Below are 27,500 nucleotides of genomic sequence, written 5' to 3'. Positions count from 1 at the left end.
TTTGCTACCTCCATTCATAGTGTCAACGACTCGATGACACGATTCATTAGGATCATTAATGTCGGGTCAGCGTCACCCTGCGCAGAGGCAAGGATCGATGGATATGGACGTGGAATAACTCGCACACGGCCGAACCATAATTATGCCAAGGTGAAAAAAGTTTAGCATTAGTCGTATGCCAAAATAGGTATGGTGTCTCGCTCGATCGAAACGATCAATTAGATAGTCGTTAAGAGGAGGGAACAAAGAGAAAAAAAAAATAAAAAATAAAAGGAAAAAAAAGAAAAAGAAAGAAAATAACTAGACAACTGACAGAACATTGTCATGGATTTGAAGATAATCTCGAAATCTCGAACGTGTCCTACTTCTTTGTTCCCTCTCATGTCAAATCCAAGTAGCTCGGGAAACGAGGAACAGTATGACGCTCTTTGCTCCAGTTCTTTTATGGTGGTTTTTTTGTTTCTTTCTTTCTTTTCTTTTTTCTTTTCTCTTTCTCTGCCCCCTCCCTTTTTTATTCTCTTTCTTTCTCGAGATTCGAGACTGTTATTTATTAAGCCATAGAGAAATAAGCGCCGTATAGTCCGGCTCTCTAATGGCATCTCGAGAAGGACTTATCGCCGGAATCCGTTCTACGTCCACTCGACCGGCCGGTCGTGGTTTAATATTAGAGTATGAGCGATCTGTTAAAAATACTTCTTCGATGCGAAATTCTGAAAATCGCGAATTCCGATTAACTCTTTACGATCGCGACCTGAAAATCTGGTTCGAAGCCTTCGTCTCTTCGGACCACCCCGTGAGTTGACTTTTCGAAATTAGCGAATTTGATAAAGAACTCGATGACTCCTTAATCTATAATTTAGAGATTGTTAGTGCAAACATTCATTCGTCTTTCTACTTGAAAAAGGAAATATACGAACGAAGTCATTCTTCTTCGATGCGTTCCTATTTCTCTCTCTCCCTTTCTCTCTCTCTCTCTCTCTTTCTCTCTCTCTCTCTCTCTCTCTCTTTCTCTCTCTCTCTCTCTCTCTCTTTGTCTATTTCTTCTCTCGAACGGGAGTAGGTCTAGCGCTGTTTAATGTCATTAATAAAGTTGCATCAGCATCGAACGCACGGTGATACATCGAACAGAAGGAGTGGCTCGAATAAATGGATCGATGCGATGGATGCGCGTACGTAGAACGAGAGAAAGAGAAATAGAGAAAATTATATCTATTATGCCTTAGGACCAACCATCTCCATTACCTTGATATAGCTACTCGATATAGCACAAAAGAAAATTATCGCACGGCATCTTCCTGAAGAGAGAGGAAGATCGAAAACAGAAACGCGTAGGTATCGAGGAATCGAGTAATATAAATGGATCGGTTCGAAGGACGTAATTTGAAATATTCGAGATATGCGACGTTGAAAATCGTAAATATATGGAATTAAACGTATACATGTATCTAAGTAAGAGAGTGTAGAACAACGAGAGATCTCGAAGGTTTCAAGCATCTACGATGACCAAAATGACCAAGACGACAATGACGATCGAGCTCTTCGCCTCTTTCGGCATCTCCTTTCAATATTCCCGATAAAGATAAATTTTTGTTCGTGCATAGTGATCGTTAATCCTAGCGAAATAAGGTTTCTCGACGAGTCTCAGAGCGTTCCAATCGAAACATTCAAAACTGGTTCGCTAACTCGCTTATCGGTACTTTGAAATTAATCTCTAAAAGTATTTTGCGATCATTAGTTTCCAGATATCTAATGCACGATACTAGTGGCTCACGGCTAATCGTGATCACGTTATTATCTTGATTTTGTCTTATAAAGATAGAAAGAGATAGAGTATATGTAAAGAGAGAGAGAATGAAAGAGAGGCAGAGAACAAGAAATTGTACTTCGACTTCTTCGATGAAATTCGACTGCCTAACATTTGTCCAATTCTAAGAAGTTGTATGTCATGAAAATTTAATACAAATAAACCGAGAACCTTTAATCGTAGCTTTTAATGATTATGACGATGGTAACTTTATGAATCGACGAGCGTATAACGATTAGCTTAACGATTCTCATTCGCATTACCATTCGACGTACGCCAAAGCAAAGCGTTACAATATCAACGAGAATATAGTTCTGCTTGTCGTCCTAATCTTATTCAAATTCTATCTCGCTTCCTTCTAATCCCGCTTTACGTCATTTTTACGTCGACGATTTACGCGATATTTCGCTTTAGACCTTGTTAACCTGTTGGTTTTTTATACTGATCGTCGGTCATGCGTGTCAGCTTTCCACAATTGATCTAAAATATTGCTAATTCGATCATATTTCAAGATATAAAATCTACTGCGATATTCTAATCTCTTCAAGTTTATAGATCGTTAACTTAGAAATCAATATGATCGGCATTTGCAATAAATTCGAGTTGAAAAATATTTTTCTTGCGAGAAAACGTATAAAATTATCAAATAAAGATAAAACAAGAAAAAAAGAAGAACAAACTGAGAAAATGTGACTTTCCAATAATTGTAGTGTCTTTTCATCGATCAAGCAAGATAACTAAAGATCGTGACGTTTCCATCTAATTTGTTTTGGCCTAAGAACTAGGTGTAATTTAAGCGCTTATTGGCATATGACTAATTTACAACATAACCGAACCGTTGCGTATGTCACGCCTCCGCTTTTAACGTTATACGTACGTTAGTGGTACATCGAGTCCGGCGTACCGACGTGGAAATCATTTCTAACTCTTATCTCATTTGAAAATCCAAGCGGCGAGTGAATTGCTCGTTTGATAGGTGGTATGACGACGGAACGCAAATCATTAACTTTGTCGTACGTTTTATGCTCGTAAACGGGATTATAAGTTTCGATTCTTATTATGACTTAAATGATAAATGCTATTCTAAATAAAAATACACAAAGTTCATTGAATAGTATTGTAATCATCGCTAGGACACCTTTTTGATTCATAGAAATAGATATATTCGGACGATTATTTGTTAATAATTCATACTTGAACAACGTGGAAAAAAACAAAAAAAAGAAAAGCGAAGGAGAACAATTAATCCATTGATTTTCTTAGATTTCTTTTTCTTCAAAGAAAAACGATGAGAATTAACTTTACGATTAATTTTAAACGTCGAATTTATCAATGAACTCTTTTACCATATCGACTTGCTTCCGTAGGACCTTGACCGCATCGTCAATAAGTTTTTGCTCGAATACATTAACTCTGCCGAAACCCAAATTTTTATCGATCCCAGCTGGCCCAAGTAACAATTCGTTTGAAAAAAAATGAGCCCCGGTCACGCGAGATTCCGTATATGCGGAAATAACTATGTTTGGCTCGTGGTGAATGGCACGGGCAAGTTTGTGAATGAAATACATGGCTGCTGAAGCCATGGAGTATGTGCTACTTGATTTTTTCATCTGAAATATCAATAAGGTTTGTTAGAAACTATAAAAAAGATCTCGCGGTCAAGAAACATTTTCATTACCATCAATAACAAAAACGTTATTATCTCGCTCGAATATCAAGGCTATGAATAATGATCGATGGATATGTGATTCGAAACGATCGTTATAACTTCATCGCATTACCGGTATCGATTATGAAAGCTTCAAGGCTGGCGCCAATACACCACTTATTAATCATCGCATTTGTAAGGAAAGATCGTTAAAGATAAAAAGATTATTCTTTCAATAGATTCTTTTCATCTTCATACATATATTTTGTTTCTTTTTCCTTGTCTTTTTATAAAATCCAAGAAATAATTAATAAACTAAGAGAGTTAATTACCTTCACGATATTTTTCCCGGCTATTCTAACAGCCTTGGTGAGATTCATCATCTCCTCCGGTGTCAACTCTATGTTAGGACGACATCTTGAGAACAATGGGACTGTAGTGTGCTCCCCATGACCACCTACAACGGGAACATAAGTCCACTTTGGATCCATACAAATTAAGTCGGCGAAGTAATGTCGCGCTCTTAAATGATCCAATTCGCAGACTCCGAATAATTTTGCTGGATTGTAGGAGCCATGTTTCTTTAAAATATGCGCAGCTAAAGGTACCAAGGTATCTATCGGATTCGCAACTATTGCTATTAATGCTGTAGGACAAGCTTCGGAACAGGCCTTGCATATGTTCGCACAAATCTTTGCGTTGTCCTATGAAATCAATATAGGAATATAATCATACATTTCATTCGATTTATTTATTTTTCAACATACGGACCGAGAAAAGATCTTCTCGTGATGAATCATCAGTCTTTCTCGAGTAACCAGCCGATATCACCACAATGTCAACATCTTTTAGACCTTTGCAAAGATTTTCCATTCCACACATACCAAAAATAGGAAGTTTTGTAGGTATGTGATTTAATTCTTCGATTATTCCTGAAGGATCGCTTCTATTCAACAGTCGAAGTTCCGTCAATGTACCAGGAAACATTTTCAACAAATGCGCCAAAGATTTTCCAACACCTCCTAATCCGATTATGGCAACGCGACACTCGTATATGCAATGTAATTCGCTTCGATCTCGAGGTAGACAATCATTTGAACCTTCTCTCTTCGATAACTTCATCGGTAAAAGTTTGCTTTCAAGGAATTCATTGCGAAATATATGTTTTTCTAAAATGGACAACATTTTGTAAAGGCTATATATTTGTAACCTCATTTTTGAATTTTTTTTCTTTTATTTTTTGAACTTTTCCTTTTCTTAGTAAGAAGACATTACAAATCCGACGACTGTTCACTTTTCATGAAAAAGTCTTTTATTCCTGATTCGTATTCATTTAAAATATCGTTTACTCAATATTTTATACGCCTTTCATGTTATATTTAACTTGTAAGTCTAAAAAGTGTATATTCCTAACTTCATAGTAGCATATCATGATTTGATTTATTTCTATTTGTATTTCTATTTAAAAGATCATTGATTCATGATTAATGATGAAATGAATGGCATATTTAATATATTAGTATTATATCTAAACTTATTGTTAATATATCACTAATTGAAGCCTAATATCGTCGCACGCAATTTGCGAATTTTATCGCGATTGTAGATATCGATAATACAGCTTTTAACAAATGCGTATCAACCAATGGTAATCCAAATGATTCATCTTGCGTATGCGTTACAATTCTGTTTTACCGACCGTAGGTATAAAAGAAAAAGAAACGTCCGACCTTCGAGCATGTAACATCCAACAATATCATATAAAATAATAATATCAATACAATATTTTTTGCGAGTATCGTGTTATAAAGAAAATCTTATGTAACATACTTCACGTTCATCGATCTGTCATTTTATTCAAACCTATAAAATTATTTATTGATACAGGAAAGATAAACGCGTTATAACGAAGTTTCTCATCCGAAAAGTGCAATATTATGGGCAATTGCCTTAGACCGAGGGATCCCTTAGAGGATATTCTTCCGAAAGAGACCGGAATCGATGCATCGGCTGTTAGAGAGGCTAATTTACCAATGATATGCCTGATCGGTGGACCAGGTTCAGGAAAGTGTTAGTATCATTGTGATTAGCTCCATTCTTTTCCTATACCGTAATGTATAAATAATAATTTTTTCTTTTAGCTACGCAATCGAGAAAAGTGTCAGAAAAATTTCACTGGCTAATTATATCAAGTTCTGAAATACTTCGCGACGAGGTTCACACGAGATCAGTAAAAGGAGTCGTTTTAGCGAGATATATGTCTCAAGGTCGATTAGTACCAGCCGACGTTTTAATAGAACTAATTAAAACAAAGATGCTAAAGCATCTTAACACAGCAAAAGGATTCTTTCTAACGGGATTCCCGCGTGAAAAGGAGCAAGGAAAAATGTTTGAAAGACAGGTATTACTTTCGATACGATTGACTTTATTATCTTGAATCGATTCTTAAATCGATCATCAAACGATCAAGATTTTCAACATTTAATCGTATTAATCCGTTACATCGATAAATCTGTACATCGATAGGTGAAACCATTCGATCTGTTAATCTATTTATCAGCGAGGAATTCAGTACTACGTGACAGAGCAATGGCTAAGGCAGTAACGATGACTGAAAGACTCGAGGAGAGCGAGGAGAAGCTTAAAGAACGCATAAGAATTTTTCACAAGATGAATAAACCCATATTACGTCATTACAAGAAAAAACTCGTTGTGATAAATGCCGAGAATGATGATGAAAACGTATTCGCAGACATATGTCGAGAGATGGAGAATATCTTAAAAAAAATATCAGCACAAACGTCATCGTGAATCGCTATTTCATATTATCTCGTAATTGTTATGTTGTGTATAGTTTTTCCGAAAAACAAAAGAAAGTATTATATAAAATTTGAAGAACAAAAAAGAAAAGAAAAAGAAAAAGAAAAAGAAAAAAAAAGAAAAAGAGAGAGAAAGAGAGAGAGAGAATAAGTAGATTTCGAAGGACGATCGGCTATCGAAATTATAGGCAACATTTTTCTTCGCTGGTATATTATAGAAGGAACATAATTCGCTATCATGATAAATAAGAGCATCCTCTTTCTTCCTATAGCGTTTCTCCTTCCTGAAGCGAGCATCGAATCAAGAGAGTGAGCTATCCGGTGTCGGGAGGGCGTAAAGCGTGCTCTACCTCTCTCTTTCTATTATTGACGTAGAAAAGAGACAGAAATATAGAGATATAGAGAGATTGAGACAGAGATAGATAGATTGATAGAGAGAGAAAGAGAGAGAGAGAGAGAGAGAGAGAGAGAGAGAGAGAGAGAGAGAGAGATACGATAGATATTCTAGATAGAAGTGTGCGAAACACAGCGAACGATGGTGCGCGCGCGAATAGGTGCTTCGACCTCTTTATGAGGAGGAAGGGTAGAGCCGAAATTGAAAAGCACCCCGGTGCTTTGCCAAGAGAAGGAAGAGGAAATAGTAGGTAGAGGGTGTGGGGGTTGAGAAGAAGGGAGGAAGCGATCGCTGACAAGCGAAAGACCGTATCAGAGGGTAATCCTATTGGTGGACGGTAACGTCGCGATGTCCTGGCGTCATTGGTCTGACTAGTAGTTCAGGGGCGTGGCTACGATCCTTCCCTCGTTGGCAGAGGGAGGAGGAAGTTCGCTGCATCCCCGGCAACGATTACCGGAAAGCCACCGAGTGTCGTCCGAAGGCAGAAATCCAGCATGGCGGATATCCCCTTCGAAACGACTTTATCACCAACCACCACAACCACTACTATCACCAACATCACCACTACTTACCAACATAGATATTCTCAGCTTACCGTAGAACTTTACTTTACAGGAAACGCGATCTGTTGACGAACGTGACTGGTCTGATCGATGCTGTTGCGTCCCACAAGAGTGAATTATTTCGTCTATAAGATTGTAAAAAACAGATAGAGTTATCAAATTATTACGATTTAAGAACAATAATTGTCAATGGAATAACTATCTGATTTATTTATATGCATTCGTATATTTATAAATTAGTATTTATTTATCAATCTTTCGTGAAGTTTATCTAGATAGAAAAGATCGAGAAGTCAGAGAGAATCAAAAGAGTAATAATAACAATAGTAGTAATAGCAGTAATAGTAGTAGTTGTTGTAGCAGTAGTAATAACAATAGTAATAATAATAGTAGTAGCAGTAGCAGTATTAGTATTAGTAGTAGTAGAAGTGGTGGTGACGATGGTGGTGATGGTAGTAGTATTAGTGAAGTATCGGAGTTTGACGGTCGCTGCTCCGATCGTTGCCCGTCGATCTCGTCGTTCGATCGAACAACCAACAACCCTCGCTCCTCCGATATTCGAAGTTGCGATCCCCCACTCGGCCGTCGAGAGGCAGTACAGAAAGGACCTATCGGATAGAAGCGGTTTGTATGGAAGGGAGTGAGCGTTGGGAGAAAGAGGACAAGTGGTGGGAGGAAGGGATTGAGGAGCAGAGCGTAACCAACGATCAACAATTGTACCACGGGGCGAGAGGCCGGGGGAAACAGCAGAGAGGGGAGAAGGATGAATGAGCGAGAGTCCTAGCGCAGTGGCAGATTATAGGTGGTGCGCAGGCGTCCTACTAGTCAGACTTGCAGAAGGCTCGCGTCGCGCGTCAAACGTGCTGGCTATAGGTTAAATCCTGGCCTTCCTCGTTTTTGTCGTTTTTCCGCCGTTGCCTCCTGATCCCGCCTTCAAAAGTGTCGGTCGACCAATCGGCGCGAGAGCCCACTCTTACCTCTTTTATCTATCTCTCTTGCACTCACACATTATTTCTCTCTCTCTCTCTTTCTGTCTCTATCTTTCTCTCTTTATCTCTCTCTTTCTCTCTCTCTCTCTCTCTCTCTCTCTCTCTCTCTCTCTCTCTCTCTCTCTCTCTTTATCTCTCTCTCGCTCTTTTGCTCGCACCCACACATTCGGAGTATGAGAACCGATAGAAACCGACGGATATACTAGACTTCAACTGGCAGCACGATGTCGACGTTCTACATCGACAACGAGGAACACGACGAATAGCAACGAGTCGACTAGGAAAGCGAAGACACGAGAGATGCGAAGCTCGTCGTCTTGTTAGTCGCCGAGAGAACTTAGTTGGAGACTCGCTTGCTTTGCTCATCGTTAGCCTACTCTTTCCTAATCTCTCCTTCTCTCTCTTCCCCCTCTCTCTCTTTCTTTTTCTTCTTCTTCTTTTTCTTCTTCTTCTATCTTTTCTCTTCTTCCTTCACTATCAACGTCTTTTCCCTTCTTCTCTTTACCGTTCTTCTTCCGCCTCTCTGTTCTCTTAAAATCGTTTGCAAACTTTCCCTCACATCTTGACGGACATTCTGTGCAATTGGTTCACTTCGCTCGCTCGTTGCATATAAGCGCGATAAGAATATCTTGTTATCGTTAAATCGCGTGTTGAACGAGTGTTGAATTGAATTATAAGGGGTAAAAAAAACGGAAGAATCACGGAAAGGATCAGAGATTTTCTCGGCGAGCCGGGACTTGGTGAGTATATTTATTTACTTTTCTTATATCTATCGAGATTCTTTTTACTATATATTTTCGTATTACTCATCGATTATCGAAAATCAATCTATGAAGAGAAAAGAAAAATCTGTTGAAATCTTATGTTCGGAAATATGACGCGAGGATAATGATTGTTGTAAAAGTGAAAACTTGACGATGAATTTATTTGTGAGAAAAATATGTGAAAAGTATGGAAATTTATATCGTAGAAATAATCTAATACATTTTAATAATATCTAAAAATACTCGTAATATGTAATAGAAAATATTACCAGTGTTCATAAAATGTAATCGAATTAAAAAGATAGTTTTAGAACGATAAAATTCTCAAGGTTGGAAACTATCAGATGTTCGAACTCTATAACGTGATCGAAAATTTAAACGAAGTTATAAAAACAATGACAACGCAATACCTATTAGACGTTTAAATCGTTCGATTGGACAATTGTTTCGAGATATACAATGTTGTACATATTCACTGTGAGATCGAATTTCTCGAAAGAAATTCAAATTTCAAGGTTTTTCTATTTCTTGTCTCGTTATAGGCGAAGTTCTGCTGGTGAGATTCGATGATCATCGAGAGAGCATCATGAACGGAGCAACGACCGTTGGTACTTCTGCCGATCTGCAGCATCAGCAGCAGCAATCACAAAACGAAACGAGTTCCGAACATCCTCGTAGTCCTGCAAGTCCACTCAGCATTCGTCACGGTGAGCGTTAACAAACGACCGAATTTCATATTACTTTGGCTGTTTTTTCTTTTCTGTTTTCGCTTTTTTTTTAACTAAAAGGAGTGTTAAAGAAAGAAAGAAAGAAAGAAAGAAAGAAAAAGAGAGAGAGAGAGAGAAAGAGGGAAAGAGGGAAAAAGAGAATACATGTAAATCACCAGAAATGAAATTTCCCTTGGACCGAGTTACGAAATGGTTTACGAATGATAAAAAACTACGTGAGTAACATGGTTTTCAGCAATTAAATGACGAGTATATTCCTCTCTCTTTCTCTCTCTCTCTCTCTCTTTCTCTTTCTCTCTTTCTCTCTCTCTCTTTCTCTCTTTCTCTCTCTCTCTCTCTCTCTCTCTCTCTCTCTCTCTCTCTCTCTATCGTAGACACGCGTCACGATCGTAGTAATTAATTAAACGAGAAAAAAAAGAAATCATGTTGTCATCTACTGTTTGTACGTCGATCCAAACAGAAAAGAACTTTTATAGAACGATAAAATGACTATCGCACGGGCATCGTATATAATCGGATTTCTGTCGAATAGATTCGTTCACTATGAGAGAGTAAAGATAGGCTCTCGCGTTTGATAAAATCAATCTGCAAGCGATCACGCTCGTGTCACACGTAACATTCACGACGTACGCTCACACGATTATTCCTTTGATTCGATGCTTTCGAAAGCTCTCATAATGTCGTTATCAGTTAAATCCAATGCATACATACGATGCATACGCATCGAAAACAGTAATACATGAACGATCCTCGCACAACGAGAATTCTTGCGTATACAGTTGTATGAGTGTGATTACGTCTGTGTATGCGTATATACACAATAGGACAGCGGCAACATCGTTAGGCCATTAGAGTAATGAAATTTCGTTATGGCCTGGTGGAATGCACGATACGGTGCCGAACCTCGTCGAACGTGCGGGGTTAAACGAGAAAGAAGAAAGTGTCTCGACGTCTCGAAGCCTCAGAATTGAAATCTACGATGAGGGAGAGGGGAAGAAAGAGGGAAAGAGAAAAAGAGAGAGAGAGAGAGAGAGAGGGATAAAATGGACGGATAGGTAACACGGATACACAGAAAACGTGTATACGTATACAACGCGTAGAAAATGAGAAAGAGAGAGAGAGAGAGAGAGAGAGGCGACAGCAGGGGCGTCAAATTTCATTAGCATATCAATGCTGGCGGATGGCGAGGCGCCACCTGCGTCCCTCGTATTACAGGATCATCGTTGGATACTCGACCGGTTGGGGGAGAGAGGGAGAGAGAAAGAGAGAGAGAGAGAGAGATCGGCGAGTATATTTCGAGGGACGCTCCGATGCTTTTCACGCTGAAACTCTCAGAATATTTTCATGGTTAAACTCGTCTGCAGGTTGAAAGGGTAACTTCGAAGACGGAAAGTGTATAGAACCCTTCGGGTTCGAACCTTTTTATCGGAGCTAGTTCCATTTTCAGAGATTAATATGGTATTTTTTTAATTTGGTTAGTAGGTAGGTAGATAGATAGGTAAGTAGGTAGGTAGATAGTAGATATGTAGTTCCTTCGTAAATAATAACACTAAAGGGATATATGAAAAAGGGTGACTGATAATTTCTTTCTTTCTTTCCTTTTTTTTCTCTCTCTTTTTCTCCTCTCGTAAATGTTTCCGACCCTATGACATTTAACGAGCAATCCAAATGAGCGTTCGATCGACAAATACGATTTTTACGATAGAGTCACGGCCGTGACTAATAGAATCGAGTGAAAAATCGCATTTCGTTTTACTACTTTTTCGTTTTATTAGTTCTGCTTTGTTAGCAACGATATTACAACAAATGCCCTTTTAATCTATTTATTAATTAACAACATTTAATCAACTATTTTGTCAGGGAACTGCTTTGCGACCCTTATTTAAAAAAAAAAAAAAAACATAAATATTTATGCTAAAGAAATCTCTTTACTTTCTGAGCTTTTTCAAAACTCATTTCTCGATGTAAATACTGTTTGCCTCTACGATCCCTGGTCGTAATCCTTAAGGGGAATCGAAGACGAAACGGTGTCTCCCAAAGGGAAATAAAAAGAACCACGGACGACTTCTTCTTCGATAGAGGAAAAGATCCACGTCGGTAATTTTTCGAGGACTTTAATTCCGATCGTATTTCATCGTAATAACTTTGAAACAAAGGATTCTGCCCGCGTATTCAACGTTTGAACGATTTTAAATAACTTCAAATATTCTTCTTTTTACTAAAACGCGTGTTGGACGCGTTTTCAGAGAAAGTTTATATCTTGTATAATAAGCTTCGTATAATAAAAAAAAAATTCGCTTCCCATTCTTCTTTGTGTTTTAAGATTCTTGAATATGTTCAACAAAGTAAGTATATACTTGTGTATGCATATTCTATCAACATCCAGTCATCAAAAAATAAGTCATAAATTCTACGTGGCTATTTATAATGTTATCGTTATATAAGCTTGAACAGCGCGCAATTATTTTATATGCGATCGTTCTGTTTACGGACCCTGCTTCATGAGAATCAATCAAGAGTGGAAAGCATCAGTAGGAGGTGCAGAAAATGGGAGTTTGGGGTAGAAGGAAAAGGGGAGGTCAGGGCAGTTTCTCTTTCACATATTTGCAGTTGGGGTCGCTTGAATATCGCAACATGCGAAAGAGATTTCTAGGATTAGCTTAGTACGAAGGTAGGACCGATCAAATCGAATGAATTGTTCGAGAATCCAACTAGAAGTCTCATCCCTGATCGTAAATCCTTTCGTCGTGGTCTTCGATAATTGGAACAATTTCAAGGAGAAATATAATAAAAAAAAATAAAAAATAAAAAATAAAAAATGAAAAGAAAAGAAAAATTGGAGAAATTTTTTGAACGGAAATATACGATACATTATTTCGTTCATCCTTCTTTGCTCTTTAATGCGTGATTAATATTATACGTGAAGAAAAAATAATTGCGATAAGAAAGAGAATCGAATCTTTATTTATATCCTGAAAACAATAACTAAATCCGAAACCACGCTGCGTCAATATTTTCTTCGTACATTTTTTCTTTTCTTTTTTTTTCGTTAAATCAGCGTTTCGACAATTGTGCAAAGTCTGGATGTATCGAAAGTAAAATAAATAAATAATACATGAACGTTGGTGTTAAAAAAAGGAAAAGCAATACGTTCAAAGAGATAGATAAAATGTCTGGTTGACATTTTTATTCAAGAATAGGAAACAGAAAGTCGATTTAGTATTTCGTATAATAATTATTAGTATTTCGTCGATTTAGTATTTTGTATGATAATTATTAGTATTTCGTATAATAATTTGTTACAGATTCGGGTGAGAGTAGTGTAATATCTCCTGGATTACCGGAACGTTACAGCCCTTTAGGTGCGACAGGTTCGACATCCAGTCACGATCCTTACGCCTCGAGACCGGTGCAAGAATGTCCTGTACCACTTTGCAGAGGAATGCCAACAGATTTTCCTCTCGCAAGATCTCCGTATCTTACGGCAATCGGTAATGGTCATCCCCATCTCTTGAGTCAAGTTCAACAACAGCATCAACAACAACAACAACAGCAACAACAACAACAACAACAGCAGCAACAACAATCGCAACATAGTAATAAAACACCTCGAAGTCTTGGTCTGATATGCGTCGTTTGTGGTGATACCAGTTCTGGAAAGCATTATGGGATTCTTGCATGTAACGGTTGCAGTGGATTCTTCAAAAGAAGCGTTAGACGTAAACTTATATACAGGTGAGTTTCGTTAGAAAATTGTTATACCTCATCTCTCTTGGATTTTCATTAAAAAATAATGTGTTTCATTAGAAAACTAAACGATACTTACACAATCTTTCAGTATTTCACATGAATTCAGTATTACACAATATAAAAAGACAAAAATATAAATCTTCTTCTTCTTTATAGAGTTTCTTTACCGTAAAATTGTCTTTTGTCGAAAATGAAAATATAGATAGAAGAGTGATATCTGTGAGTACTAGGATCAAGCGGGAAGTGGAAGGTTATAGTCGGGTGGCGCCATGTGGCTCGAATCGAGTGGGCTCATCGTAATACCGGGCAACAATGCAGAACGGCATAATGTTCGAGGTCGACCAACACGAAGGCCCATCGTAGCTAACCGTATACGCGCGATCGAGCCACTGGCAAAGCTTCGCGGGCCGTTCGAAGAACTATTAGCATCCCTTGGGAACGGCGATCCATCTCCATTGAATCCCTCTCAACTCAGAATCGGTGTCTGCTATGTTCACGATCCTCTTTACGCTGGCACCCTCGTTCCACTCCCCGCTTCTCGTCGCCCTTTAGCTTTACCAAGAGTGTCATATCCTTGTCAGGGATACTCGATATATAAACTATTAACCCATGATACCCTTCTCTCTCTCTCTCTCTCTCTCTCTCTCTCTTTCTCTCTCTTTCTCTCTCTTTCTCTCTCTCTTTCTATATCTTTCACGTCTTTCCATCTACAAACCAAACTTTTACAGATGTACAAAAATGTTGATCTGAATATAAATAAATTATGAATCGATTTAAAGAGACTCTTGGATCGAAAGCCTTTTGGCAAAATGTTGCAACACATAACAATACGTGCGGTTTAGAAAACAAATCGAACGTTCATCGATAAGAAAAAAGCTAACTCGGCGATCATAACCTTTGCCAAGTGTTTTCACCAAATACCGCTGAACAAACAAGTTAGCAAACACCGACCGAATCGTAAAGCAAATATTTCAATTATCGAGACGAAAGCGATATGAGTGATATATCTACGGTCATAAGGAAAACAATTACGTCTGAATCTCTCTAACACCTGTTACAATAAAACAACAATATCGAACCGGTCTTTTGATGAATTCGTAAACGCTACGAGAGAACGATGAGAAGCCGGTCGTCGATCCCTCGCTCTTCTTGGACAAGTACGTTTCAATCGATCCTTTTTGAGGTCATCGTAACGCCGTTCACCTTTTTTTATTCTCCCAGTATCCGTTCCTGTCAGATGGTCGTAACGCGGTAAAGACCGAAGAGCCTTCGCACAGATAACCAATTACTCGGTAAGGGGAAAAGTGCAGGGGTTCGCTAGCTCCGGTGAGAGTAAGAGAGAGAAAGAGAGAGAGAGAGAGAGAGAGAGAGAGAGAGAGAGAGAGAGAGAGAGAATTGCGACAGATGCGTCCCGACGTCGCGCCAACCACAATCGACGGATTAACCGTAAGCTCGACACTACGTTGACCGGCCGATCCTATCAATTCCCGAATAAAATTAAACTCATCCTCGATCGGATAAGATTCGAAATCTCTTAATTCGTTAATAGGAAACCCTTTTACGTGACATATCTCGATTTTAAAGACTTCTATCGAGATCGTAAAGGAGAAGGATGATTTCCTTTAACGTTAAAATCTCTCTTGGGAAAGAAAGAATGACCGTCGAAGCACGTGCAAAGATTCCGCTCGATCGAAGAAGTATGAGAAAGAGAGAAAGAGAGAAAGAGAAAAGAGAGGGTCGAGGAAGAGTCGGGTAAATAAATGCGTGATGTGGTTCTGAAGGGTGAATGGAAAGGAAGAGGAGTCCGTTCTATCTCTCTCTTTCTCTCTCTCTCTCTCTCTCTCTCTCTCTCTCTCTCTCTCTCTCTCTCTCTCTCTCTCTTGGATGTTCCCCATCGCGTCATGTACCCAGTTCACGAGCGTGTCCTACCGCGAGTGTGAAGAGTTCGTGTGTGTTCGAGCTCCGACGGGGTGTGAACGCAAATCAATTTGTGCGACGCCACCCGCTGGCACGGCATGCAGCCACCCTTCGATGCCCGGTCGCTTTGGATCCGTTCTCGTCGCGTTCTAACCGCCTCGGGTCAGGATGGTCGACCGACCGGATATCTCAAGCTCCGTCCTCCTTCTCCGTCACCTAATCGACCTAGCCCGTTCGTCGTTTGTTTCGCCCGATTCTCAGCTCCTTCTGACTGACGTCAGTTAAAATCGTGCTAACAATTACGACTAAATTGATCAACGTCCTTACCCTACTGTTAATCCTTTTGAACTTTGTTCATCTCTCTCTTTCTCTCTTTATCTCTCTCTCTCTCTCTCTCTCTCTCTCTCTCTCTCTCTCTCTCAATTCTTTTCTTTTCTATTTCTTCTTTTTTGTCGCAAGGACAAATTTTTCCATCTCTGTCTGTCTGTCCATCGGTCAATCTGTTTATTCAAGCTAAGATCGTAATATACTGATCGGTGGTCAAATTCGATAGAAACACGATTCGACTTTTTCTCGCACTAAGAAAAGCGAAAGAATAAAGGAAAGAAAACGTGGTCCCTTCTGGAGGCTCGCGAAGAACGAAGTGTACCGGCACTACGGCGGGATTGGACGAGATTAAGGGGGATAAGAATAAGGTACGTGACCCCCAGTTGGTTGGCTCTTTACGTTACTCCGCTTCAAGGAATAACCGGGTTAGCTCAACAATGAAAGTAATCGAATTTAACGCCATCTCCCGAGTGCGCCGCTTGGATTTTCGACGAGCAAGCCCAGGAGTTTATCGTCTTGCTCTCTAATAGTAACAACCAAAAACTTTCGATCTATCTCAATTCGATTCTACGATCTTATTGCACAAAATTGATGGAACAATATTTCATCATTATAATCAACGAAAAAACATGATATTGAAAATTTGTTTCTTTTTGTCATAGATGTCAAGCTGGAACAGGAAGATGTGTCGTGGACAAGGCACACAGGAATCAATGCCAAGCGTGTCGTCTAAAAAAATGCATGCAGATGGGAATGAATAAAGACGGTAAGTTGAAAATGATCGAATTAAACAATTAAGTAATCGGGAATATCATTTTGCCAGGGAATCATATCGAAAGAAACGATAGAAGTCGATCGCTCGGTATAAGACTACCGAAACGATACCTCTGGATAATCCGTTCTCGAATCAATCAGAGTAGACGTCCCCTGTGTATAGCGATCAGGAAATTCGATGGAGGAGGGCCCTTTATGTTTGCGACATAAATAACTGGATGAGAACGGAGAGAACGCGTTTCGCGAGATAGAAAGAGTAGGGACCAACCAACGGCCTGGTTGTAGATAGTAAAAGATGAGAATAAACGAAGGAATGAGGAAAAAGTGTTGGAGGGGACAGAAGGAGGGATGAAGAGAGGTGGGTGGGAGAGGAGGAGTATGCCGATGCTTCTAGAATCGTTCGATTCAACTCTTAATGCCTCTCGACGAGACACGGCAGCACCTGCTTCTCTTCTTTCGCTTCTTCCTCTCTCCCTTTCTCCCTCGTCTCATTCTTTCTCCTTTTTCCTCTCATATCTCTCTCTACATTCTTTTACTTCTTTTTCCCCTCGTCCTTGTGCAATCTCATTTCGCCTTACCACTAACTTTCTTATTGCCGAACTCGACGTCGACGACGTAAGGTAGAATTGGATCGAATCGACACAGCAGAACTTCCTCGTCGACGTCAACGCCGTTGTTTCGTACGACTTTAACGAGAATTTTTGCGATTCTCGCTCTCTCCGAACAGGTTAATCTTAGATTTTAGTATCGTGAACTCGATATGAGTCTATAGACTTTTCGTAGAATTTTATCTTGCTTCGGAGATGTACGAGTTTACGCATCATCTTCCATTTAAATCAATCAATCAACGCATCGTTTTTCTATTAATAGTGATAATTTGTTAATTGTTAATTAACAAATTATTTTCTCTATCATGTTCACGCAAATGATTGTACCGTTAAGAAATCTTTTTATATCATTTTTGTGTAAAAATATATTCGTAGCATAAGAAACAAAACAAAAAAAAGATAGCTCGTTGCAATTTTTATAAGTCCATTCGAATAATTTTCGAATCGTTCGTATCATTAAAAGAGATGACGCAAGTATCGCGAAATTGAAGAAGAAGAATAGTCTAATTGCCGTAGAAAACACGCTCTTGTGGTTTGCCACAACTACCAGGACAATCATCACTACTACTACTAGAAGAAACTCCGTTGCTGGTGTCGCGGTAGTTCTTTGCCATCGTAAACACTACGGTCGTTAACGATGGTCGCGTGGCTCTCGAACGGCCCGAAGGGTTAATTGGAAGAAATAAACGTATGCAAGCAGGCAGTACTTCGTGCGATGTGCACGCGGAAATCTGAATCCTTCGACTCCCTTCCTTCAGCTACCCGCTACGATTCCCATCCATTTGCAATTATTACACTTCTATCTATGTATGTGCGAGAAAAGTACGAGATAGAAAGGAAGAGAAAGAGAGAGAGAGAGAAAAAGAAATGCCGTAGGGTATAAGGGCGACGAGCGTTTATTTCTTCGAATGGAGGATAGCGTGATTCAGAAAAAAGATGGGAGTCAAAACGGAGAGAAAAGGATAGGAAAAAGGAAATGAGAGAGAACGTGTGACAGAGAGAGAGAGAGAGAGAGAGAGAGAGAGAGAGAGAGAGAGAGAGAAAGAGAGAATGAAGGACGACGAGGAAAAGGCTCGGCAAGAGACAAGAGGGACCCTATTAAGCCGCTCAGCAGGCAGCAACGCAACGAAAGTAAAGCGAGCCGACACGCTTTTTTATTATTACGAAATTACTGCAACCGTGGCACGGTTTAAAAGGATACCCACCTTCCTCTACTTCACTCATTCTCCGCAGCCTAGAAAAATGCTTCTACTCGAGCATTATGCGCCACTGAGTGCCCTTATCGTGGCTCCATTAAAGCTTAACGCCGCATGTTCACGAGAATCTTGCTTTCTATCTCTCTCTTTCTTTCATTTTTTTGTAATCTTTTTTTAGCGGACCTTTTTCTTTACGTTTCGACTTTGTCCCTTCCAGGGATTTACTCTGTCAGTCCTCTTTACGCGATACGAGTTTCGACGAGGTATCGCAAGCCCTTCGACGCTCGTTAAATTTTTACACTACCAACTTATATCCTTTGCGATCGTGTTGGTTCGCTCTTTGTCTCTCTCTCTCTCTTTCTCTCTCTTTCTCTCTCTTTCTTATAAACGAGATGACACATCGTTTTCGTGACGATCGAATGGCTACGAAGATCAAAGCGCGCTCATTTGAATATATTCGCGAAACGAGCGCGTTAAGAACGACGCGGAAAGTAATTTGGACGCACGAGGTGTCGCGTGTCGGTACCGAATCGTTCGTCTGTGAGAACACAGACCATCTCGTTCGTTTCTTTGCCTTGTTTTTCCGAACACGCCTCCTTTTACAGACGATCGCTCGGTTTCTATGTTTCCTTTCCTTTTTTTTTATCTCTACTAGCGAAGATCGCAAGGGCGAAGTTTGCGAGTGACGGTTGTAGATCGATTTAAAATTAATTATACAATTGTCAACGACGATTTGATCAGTACTGAAATAATACGTACAATACTCTGTAAATAGAATATATCGTAATATAACAATTACCTACTGTTGCAACTAACGACGAAGCTTATCTCTCCCTCCCTCTTTCTTTTTCTCTCTATCTCTCTCTCTCTCTCTCTCTATCTATCTATCTCTCTCTCTCTCTCTCTATCTCTATCTCTATCTCTATCTATCTATCTATTTATCTACCTATCTATTTATTTATCTATCTTTCGTAATAAATACTCCTTGTTTTCTCGTACCATTTCTAAAAGTGATCTAGAAGAAAATAGAAGACTGTGAAAAGAAGGAGCAGAAAGAAGAGAAGAGTACTCTCTTTGGAGAATATCGGATGGTGGAAACGTACGAATCGATCGCCGATGAGAATCCCGCACTCGTAGAATGGGAGTTATCTAACGGCGAATATACACAGGCAAACAATAGCGTAGCTGATTTCTGCGCGTCTGTTAAACTCCGTTCTTGTCAAACGCACGATGTTCGCATGACATAACCGTGAGTTACGTGAATTTGACGAGACGCGAACAAGAGATAGAGATGAGGGATAGATACAGAGAGAGATGGAGAGAGAGAGAGAGAAAGAGAAAGGGGCTGGCCGTCGAAGGCGGAGCGCGTTTGTTCCCTGATTAATCTGCCGAGAACTATCGAAGCGAAATCATCGTAATATTTCAATTACCTCTCGATGAGATCGCCACCCACTGTGCTTGAAAATCAAACTCGTCGAATTTACGAAATAAAATTAGAGAGAGTAAAGGAGATAATACTTTTCGTTTCAGCTGTCCAGAATGAAAGACAACCTAGGAACACAGCGACTATAAGACCAGAAGCACTCGTCGAGATGGACCAAGAAAGGGCTCTTCGTGAAGCTGCAGTAGCCGTTGGTGTTTTCGGGTAAGTCCTTAAACTTCTAATTATCATATTTCTAATCTTTACCGTTTCTATACGATCGCCCGACGAAAAATGACCAGCATCGAACCGTTTATTACCGTGACGTAAACGAGGTCTCGTTTAAAGGCTTCATACGCGTAAAAGCGAGGACGACGGTGATCGATAATCGACGACACGTCAAGAGAGAGAGAGAGAGAGAGAGAGAGAGAGAGAGAGAGAGAGAGAGAGAGAGGAGAGAGAGAGGGAGAGAGAGAGAGAGCAAGAGAGAGGAAGAAAGAGGAGCACACACCGGACGACGTTGCTGGAACGTTTGATCTTGTGCTGCGCAACGACTTACCTTTCACCATTCACGTTGCGAACAAGATCGCTCGCGACACGCCACGCCGAGCGTGATCTATCATGAAAAATTACCTTTGACCGGTAGCCCGTGCATAGGCGTTTTTCAAGTAACCGACGACCCAGGCCGGAAGTAATGGAAAATCCATAGAGTGCCAAGGGGTGAACGTTAAAAGCGATAAACGACGACGTTCCCGATCGCATCTTCTCTTTTCTTTGCTAAGAACCGTTTGTGAAGTTTTCATCGCAAAATGATAAACGATATCTATTTCATGTACAATCACAGAGCTTAAGAAAAACGTGGATATACAAATGACCTCTAATCTTAACTGCTTTTCAAATAGATATTTCAAATAGATTCTTTATCAGGCGATTAAAAAGTTCCCTTCAACTTCGCCGTTGATGAAACGAAGGAAAATGTTTCTTGCCCTATCCACGGAAGATACGTTACATTTGTCCCCAGCATCAAAACGATCAAGAACACAACTCTTCAACGAAGGTCCAACTACGTCTAGATTGTCGCCGATATTTCTTTCAACTCGTACCGGTGAAGCTGGCGAAGGAAGCTTCCTTCTTACGTCTCCTTCGGATTTTACGAACTTCTGAATCTTGTCGAATCTACCGATATAAGACAATAGTATTATACATGAATTTTGTATTCAACAAAATAGAGAGAGAAAGACTAACCTAGATGATTCAACAATCAGTTCATTTTCTTCCTCCATTATTTCTTCTTCCTGCTCTTCATCCTCGATATCAACAACGTATCCTCGTCCTAGATTCTCAGACTTCGTCTTTCTAACGACATAGTCAACACGATATTTCACATCCTTGCTAGCTAAAAGACCCTCCTCTAAATTCTTTTTGTCGAACCTCGAATTTCTAGTTAGATTCTCCAACAATTCTACCAATCTATTGAACGACGTACAAATGTCGTTCAATGATCGTTGACTGACCAATAAGAAACTGTCGGTCTCTCGATCCTTTTCTCTAAATATATTTTCTAAATCAGCTAAATCGGCACTCATCGCTCTCATTTTTTTCTCAGCTATCTCACGCTTTGCTTTTTCATGTGCAATTAAAAGATCTTGACGTTTGCTTTCTTCCAACAAATGATCGTTAGTCGTTCTTGCGAGCATCAGTTCTCTCATCATTGCTGTGATCTCTTCTCTCTCTTCATTTTTTTTCTCCAAATCGATTTTCGCCGAGTATCGAACACTCGATTCACTTACCTCGAGTGAATTCATCGTCTCAATGATCGGTTTTATTCGTGATTGAAGATCTAGATGTAAGGAAGGTTTGTCGGATGATTGTGCTACAGTTCTATTCCGTTTCGTCGGTTGAGAATTCACTTTACGTGTTTTCACAGAAGGAGTTAAAACTTTCAACCTGTTAACCGAGTTCAAAACCGAACTTTCTTCTTCTCTTTGATTTTTTTTCCCGTATGCACCATTGACCTCATTCTCTTTGTTACTCTTCTTGTTATTATTCTTCTTTTGAAGATTTGTTGAAGAGAACTTCCGATCTCTTCGTGATGAATTCAACCAGCCGTATTCGTCGTTTTCCTTACCATCTAAACGTCGTAAAATCTCACCAATTAGATTTTCATTCATGTTTGGATTCTGTCGTACGTCGAGAACCGTCAGAGAAGAATTCTGCTCCAGGAGTTCGAGAAGATCATCACCTATCTGATTGGTTAAGCCACAATGCCGAAGGTCGAGCGCCTTCAACCATAGATTATCTCTAATAGCTTCAATCATCTTCAATACGACAGAGTCACCCAAGCGAGGATTATCACTGAGAATCAATCGGCGTAGACCAGGCATCGCTTCAATATTTGGTTCTCGATATCTCAGGGATTGTTTCCAAGTTTCATGATAAAGCGATAATTCTTGCCTTGATAAGGTGGAGGCTAGAACCGTGCCGCATCTTACGTTGAATTTTAATTCGAATTAATATGATACCATCGAATAAGAATCGAATGGTTCGTTATGAAAATGACTTAAGACATATATAATAATAACGAGATATAAGTCGAAAAAGATTAAAATCCGTTACGTTATTGCATAACGTCGTTTATAAAGGATATTATAAATAAACTAACGTAATCAATAGAAATGACTTATGCGGATGTAATAGATGATGGTCTCAAGTCTCGTCTAACCTCGACGTAAGATCGCAATCGCTTAAATTCAACGATCTGATCGTCCGTACATCGGTTATTGCACGACAGACGAGTTCGCAGCCAGTATCGCCAATGTAACAACGTTGCAAGGAAAGATGTTCGAGTGTTTCCGTGCCAGCGAGACCGACGCATAAGACCGCCAAGCAGTCCGTCGGAAAAGGTATACCCTCTAGCTCCAGATGGGTCAAACTGAACGAATTCCTCACGCATTGTCCGATGCTATGGGATAGCCATTCCACAAGATATTGTGTTAATGCACCAGGACCTTTCGATCGAACTTTATCTTCGAAACTCATATTACCAATTTCCGATGGTTTGCGATATTGATATCTACTGCGTATGCTGATCGATCTAAATGAAAAGAAATAATCGTTCAGTCATGAGAATCTATCTGCGTCTTTGATTAAATTATTATAATTTGTTCCTATATTTGTTCCCATTAAACGGTATCTATATTGTTCCTATTAATTGGTATCTATGAATTTACGATAAGAAATCATTGATACCCTTCTTTCATTATATACGACAGAATGAGAATAATTAAAGGTAAAGTGTAACGACACCTGAGGATGCGATCAAGTGACAAGGAGTTCAAGATCGGTCTCCAGTCCTCCATCTTAACGCGATCGGTTGTAAAGTCTAAGCTATAGGGTAATGTCACACAGATCACCGGTAAAGGTCTCAGATGATATTTCTTGCAGAGTTCCATGTAACAAGCGGTGAAATCCTTTCCGGTTGGTAAGATCATTTCGTTTGTGTTTATCATAGTCGAAGAAATTTCACCGTTTTTACGCTTACGATGAGACGTCGTCGCCGTCGGCCGTGGCGACGACAACGTCCCACTTATCTCAACCATCTTTGCGACTTTTACGATAATACAAATGTTCCCAAGTTTCAAGTCTCTGCTTCCGATATTTCCAAGGTGCTAAAATCGATATAATTCATCTCTCAATAATTCACGTTCATTTAATTGATACTAAATAATCTTTAATAATTAAATAGAAAACTAATCATAAGGTTAATTTTTCTGTCATATCACATTCAACAGACATTTTTTAATAGATTCTCAATGTTTCTACGATTCTAATTTTCATCGTTTATCAAATACTTTCGAAGTATAGATTTAATAATTGTAAATATGATTCGAAAGAAGATTAAAAAGAATATTCTACGTGTTTTTCTTCGTTCTCGTTCAATATGAAAAATAGCAATACAATAATAATTGATAATATAAAATAATAAGATTCTCTAACCTCCGTTATCACTATCGGGGCTTCGACCGTGCGCTTTTCGCTGATCCGACGGCCAACGTCATTCGTACCATAAGCTTAGAGAATCGAAGAAGTCTTTTATGGACGTTTGAGATAAAAGAAAATAAAAAAATAAAAACGGGGTATTGTTAAGAAGGCAAGAGAAAAAGAAAAATAAATTCGCGAGTTTAGTACGAGTTTATCTCGCTTGATCCACCCCGAAAGATCGACGAAAATGAAATTATGGCGATAGAGGGCGATTGACACAGTACACAAACAAAATTTGTCAGATCATCGTCGTGAAACTGTCGATTTTCCTATTATTTCGATATCCTTCCTCTTTTAACGCGAATCGAGCGATATACATAAATGCGATATGAACGGAAAGAAATATTGTAATATCACTTAGCCAACGAGAAAAATAAAATCGTTTATCGTTTTACTTTCTAGGCCACCGGTATCTCTGGCAATGGCGAGATACACGACACCATTACCATTACCTTCGATCGCACCGACGACGAATTCAACGACCACGGCGACTCCTCCCAGACAAGAGACCGAAGATGGTAAGTCCAATATAGGCTCGTGTCAATATGATCAAGACGTTAAAATAATTTTTTAGACGAAATATATTATCCGATAAGAAGATCTATATCTAAAAAATTCGTAAGATAAAATTGGCTAATAATTCAAATAGGTAACGCGTCCGAGGACAGCATAGACGTGACGAATGAGGAACCATTGACACCTCAAAGAAGCGGATGCACTCAACTTCCACCTGTCATACCCTCTCTATATTCTCCGGCCAGTGCTGAAACCGTTTACGAGACAAGTGCGAGATTACTCTTCATGGCTGTTAAGTGGGCGAAGAATCTTCCTTCCTTCGCGAGTTTACCCTTCAGAGATCAGGTACTACCTATTAGTACAGCCATGATAAAATATATATATATAAAATACAAAAATATATAAAAAAAATCCGAGCGAAATCTCAAGCCGGAACAAAAACAGAGGATTCTTGTCATCGCTTGTTTCGAGCAATTCGCGATTCGTTCAGGTGATCTTACTGGAGGAGGCCTGGTCAGAGCTCTTCCTTCTAAATGCTGTCCAATGGTGTCTACCTCTCGAATCCTCACCTCTCTTCAGTGCTCCCGAATTGACGGCGTTAACTCTTTCGCCTCATCAACATCCACATTCGGGTCTTCATCTGCAGAACACTACGGGGAAACCGAGTCAAGTTGCGGCTGATGTAAGACACCTTCACGATACCTTGCAAAGGTACAAAGCTGTTATGGTCGACCCAGCGGAGTTTGCCTGTATGAAGGCCATCGTACTTTTTCGACCAGGTAAAACGAGAATGTTCTTTTCTTTTCTTTTTTCCTTTTTCTTTCTCTCTTTTTTATAATACATTGTTTATTAGATACACATATCAATCGTGTTTTGTTATTTGAAGTATCCTTCATAAGAAATACTCATGAAATTCATACAATTCATCATTCTTGTCCTTCTCATTGTAGAAATTGTTTTGACGTTAGTTTATAAAATATAGACATTGATCGATAATTAAAACTGTGATACATAAAAAAAATTATCTTGTAAGGATTAAGTCTGTACTAAACCACAATTAAGACGTTATCGTTCATTTAATTTTCTTACTTATTCGTAATAATTTCTTTTTTCGAATTTATTTTCGAAAATTCGTTCTTATCACTTCTTATAGAAACCCGTGGACTGAAGGATTCCAGTCAGATCGAAAATCTTCAGGACCAAGCTCAAGTGATGTTAGGACAACACGCGAGAGCCCAACAACCAGGAAGTCCGGCACGTTTCGGCAGGCTTTTACTTCTTCTACCATTGCTGAGAGCAGTACCTGCAGCGAGAGTAGAATTAATATATTTCCACAGAACCATCGGTAATACGCCAATGGAGAAAGTGCTTTGCGATATGTATAAAAACTAGTAACCATCATCGATGACGATCGATGATAGACGATCAATGACGACGAAAATGTTACATAACAAAAAGAAAATATCCGGCAAACATCCCGTTTTACAAAGAAACAAACGTTTCAGAAAGAGGAAGAAGAAAGGAAATGGCCTAAAAAAGATAGGGGAAGGTGCGAGGACTTTAGGTGAAAACTTGGTGAGAATTACTATACGGAAAATAGTACCTTGTGTCAAAATTATGAAAGAAACGGCATCTAAAAAAGAGAAAGAGAAAAAATGAAAATGGAATACAATAAGAGGAAATCGAGAAGATCGTTGTCCGTGGCGGTCATGATATGAGTGTATAAAAATACGTGTATTTATTTATTATATAGAAGATGTTCATCGAACTATAGGTTCGAATATGTCAAACAGATTATTTCCGGAGAGATTCACACACATATACACACTGACAGTAGAAAGACACACATAGACATATACGCACACACATCACGTATATTGCTGTCGAGTATGAGAGAAGAAAGAAGATAGCGATCTGAACTTTGTCTTCTCATTTCATTTGTTCTTCTTTTTTATTTTTTTTTATTACTTTCCATTTATCTCTTCAACATTCCTTTCTTTTCGAACATAATCGTTTATTTATTCATTATACGGAACGAGGAAGATTCACGAGGCTTCCAAAAGAAGCACGACGTACATATTACACGTACTAACATACCTCGCTGCGAATGTCAAAAAATAGATATATAGTAGTTACCTCGATGATGTAAAGAAGTTAAGGGAAAAAAGAAGAAAAAAAAAAGAGAAGAAAAGAGGAAAAAAATGTGAAACAGACATATGTTCAGCCGTGCTTCAACCTTTATACTTCGTGTTGTGATACTGTTCATTGTAAAAGTGTACGTACTCGATCGATGCATAACGATGTAACGATAACGTCATTACTTGTAATAAAAAAGAAACGCGATTAAAAGATCTACAAATTCTAACTTATCTTATAACGCACGCATCATTACGGCTGAGCTTAAATATATATCTAAAACAAAAAAAAATAAAAGAGGTAAGTACTACATTTATATTTTAAATGAAAAATCTTATAATATATATACAGAGTGCTCCAAAAATGTTAACGATTATTTCTTTAAAATTATTATAATGATAATAATAAAAAAATTAATAGTAAATATAGTGAAAGAACAAGCTCAAATAAATATATACAGAAATATTAAATAAAATAAAGTGATTGAAATGTAACGGTATGAACAAATATGTAAGTATATGTTTATTTGGTATACCTAGATATCGTGTAATCGGCTAAACGATCGGCAAATTTTGATTAAATCGATGGAATATATTATGGGATTTATTCCTATTGGAATTTACCGATTGTGTTTTATATCGCAAAGGGTGAGTCCGAACCCCTCGGAACTCGAAAGCAACGCAAGACGTCACGAAGGCTAATGTTGTAACTCGCTCGTACTTACGCGCGGCATAATGTTGGTTCGTTGCATAAAAGTACATATTTATTTATCACCATGTAATCCCTGACTTCCCCTTGACGGGGGTTTGCCACATGGCAGTTTGACGATCCCCGCTGGAATTACCCTTCGCTCGCTTATAAATTACGTCTGGCTTGAGCGAGGTTTAAGAGCCTGCTTAAGTTGTCAAAGCAGTCGGGGAGTTAAACACCCTGACGCGAGCGCGGGGAGTTTGAGGGAGGGTGCTTAATGTTTTTTATATTTGAGATCAGGAACCGTCCATGAGGTTTCTTTGTCGGAAGAAGAATTGATAATTCTTTAATTTTCATCGATTTCTTTGATTATTTTTCTTTTTTATCTTTTTTTTCTATTTTTATAATTACATATT

At 39.0% G+C, this 27,500-nt stretch overlaps 3 protein-coding genes across 4 annotated transcripts in view; 2 read left to right on the top strand and 1 right to left on the bottom strand.

The window, feature by feature from the left end:
* LOC124949726 (adenylate kinase isoenzyme 1-like) overlaps positions 1–6,664 on the top strand; it is a 13,157-nt gene extending 6,493 nt beyond the window's left edge. The window contains exons 1-4 of one of the 2 annotated variants that reach the window (XR_007101150.1): positions 5,286–5,522; positions 5,594–5,853; positions 5,979–6,478; positions 6,544–6,595. Coding sequence is in view for 1 of the 2 variants with exons in the window: in XM_047495351.1 (XP_047351307.1) it covers positions 5,390–5,522; positions 5,594–5,853; positions 5,979–6,263 (678 nt within the window). In the remaining variant the exon portion in view is untranslated. Of the gene's footprint in view, positions 1–5,285; positions 5,523–5,593; positions 5,854–5,978 lie in introns of those variants that run through there. The other variant, XM_047495351.1, reaches the window with a different exon arrangement.
* LOC124949812 (malate dehydrogenase, mitochondrial-like) lies at positions 2,225–4,667 on the bottom strand. The gene is made up of 4 exons (XM_047495535.1): positions 4,224–4,667; positions 3,785–4,156; positions 3,151–3,414; positions 2,225–2,284 (listed from the first exon to the last, which is right to left on the bottom strand). Exons 1-4 carry the CDS (start codon positions 4,665–4,667, stop codon positions 2,225–2,227), a joined length of 1,140 nt encoding a protein of 379 aa, XP_047351491.1.
* Positions 6,665–7,562: 898 nt separating the features above from the next.
* LOC124949839 (photoreceptor-specific nuclear receptor-like) lies at positions 7,563–26,760 on the top strand. Its single transcript, XM_047495570.1, has 9 exons — positions 7,563–8,957; positions 9,524–9,688; positions 13,015–13,444; positions 16,366–16,469; positions 19,812–19,926; positions 24,145–24,260; positions 24,392–24,603; positions 24,749–25,037; positions 25,412–26,760. The coding sequence occupies exons 2-9, from the start codon at positions 9,568–9,570 to the stop codon at positions 25,648–25,650; spliced, it is 1,626 nt and encodes a 541-aa protein (XP_047351526.1). The 5' UTR covers positions 7,563–8,957; positions 9,524–9,567; the 3' UTR covers positions 25,651–26,760.
* The last annotated feature ends 740 nt before the right edge of the window (positions 26,761–27,500 follow it).

Source organism: Vespa velutina, chromosome 6 (genome assembly GCF_912470025.1).
Source record: "Vespa velutina chromosome 6, iVesVel2.1, whole genome shotgun sequence".
NCBI lineage: Eukaryota > Metazoa > Arthropoda > Insecta > Hymenoptera > Vespidae > Vespa > Vespa velutina.
The sequence above is the reverse complement of the archived record's forward strand: the minus strand, read 5'-3'. Positions and strand labels throughout refer to the sequence as shown.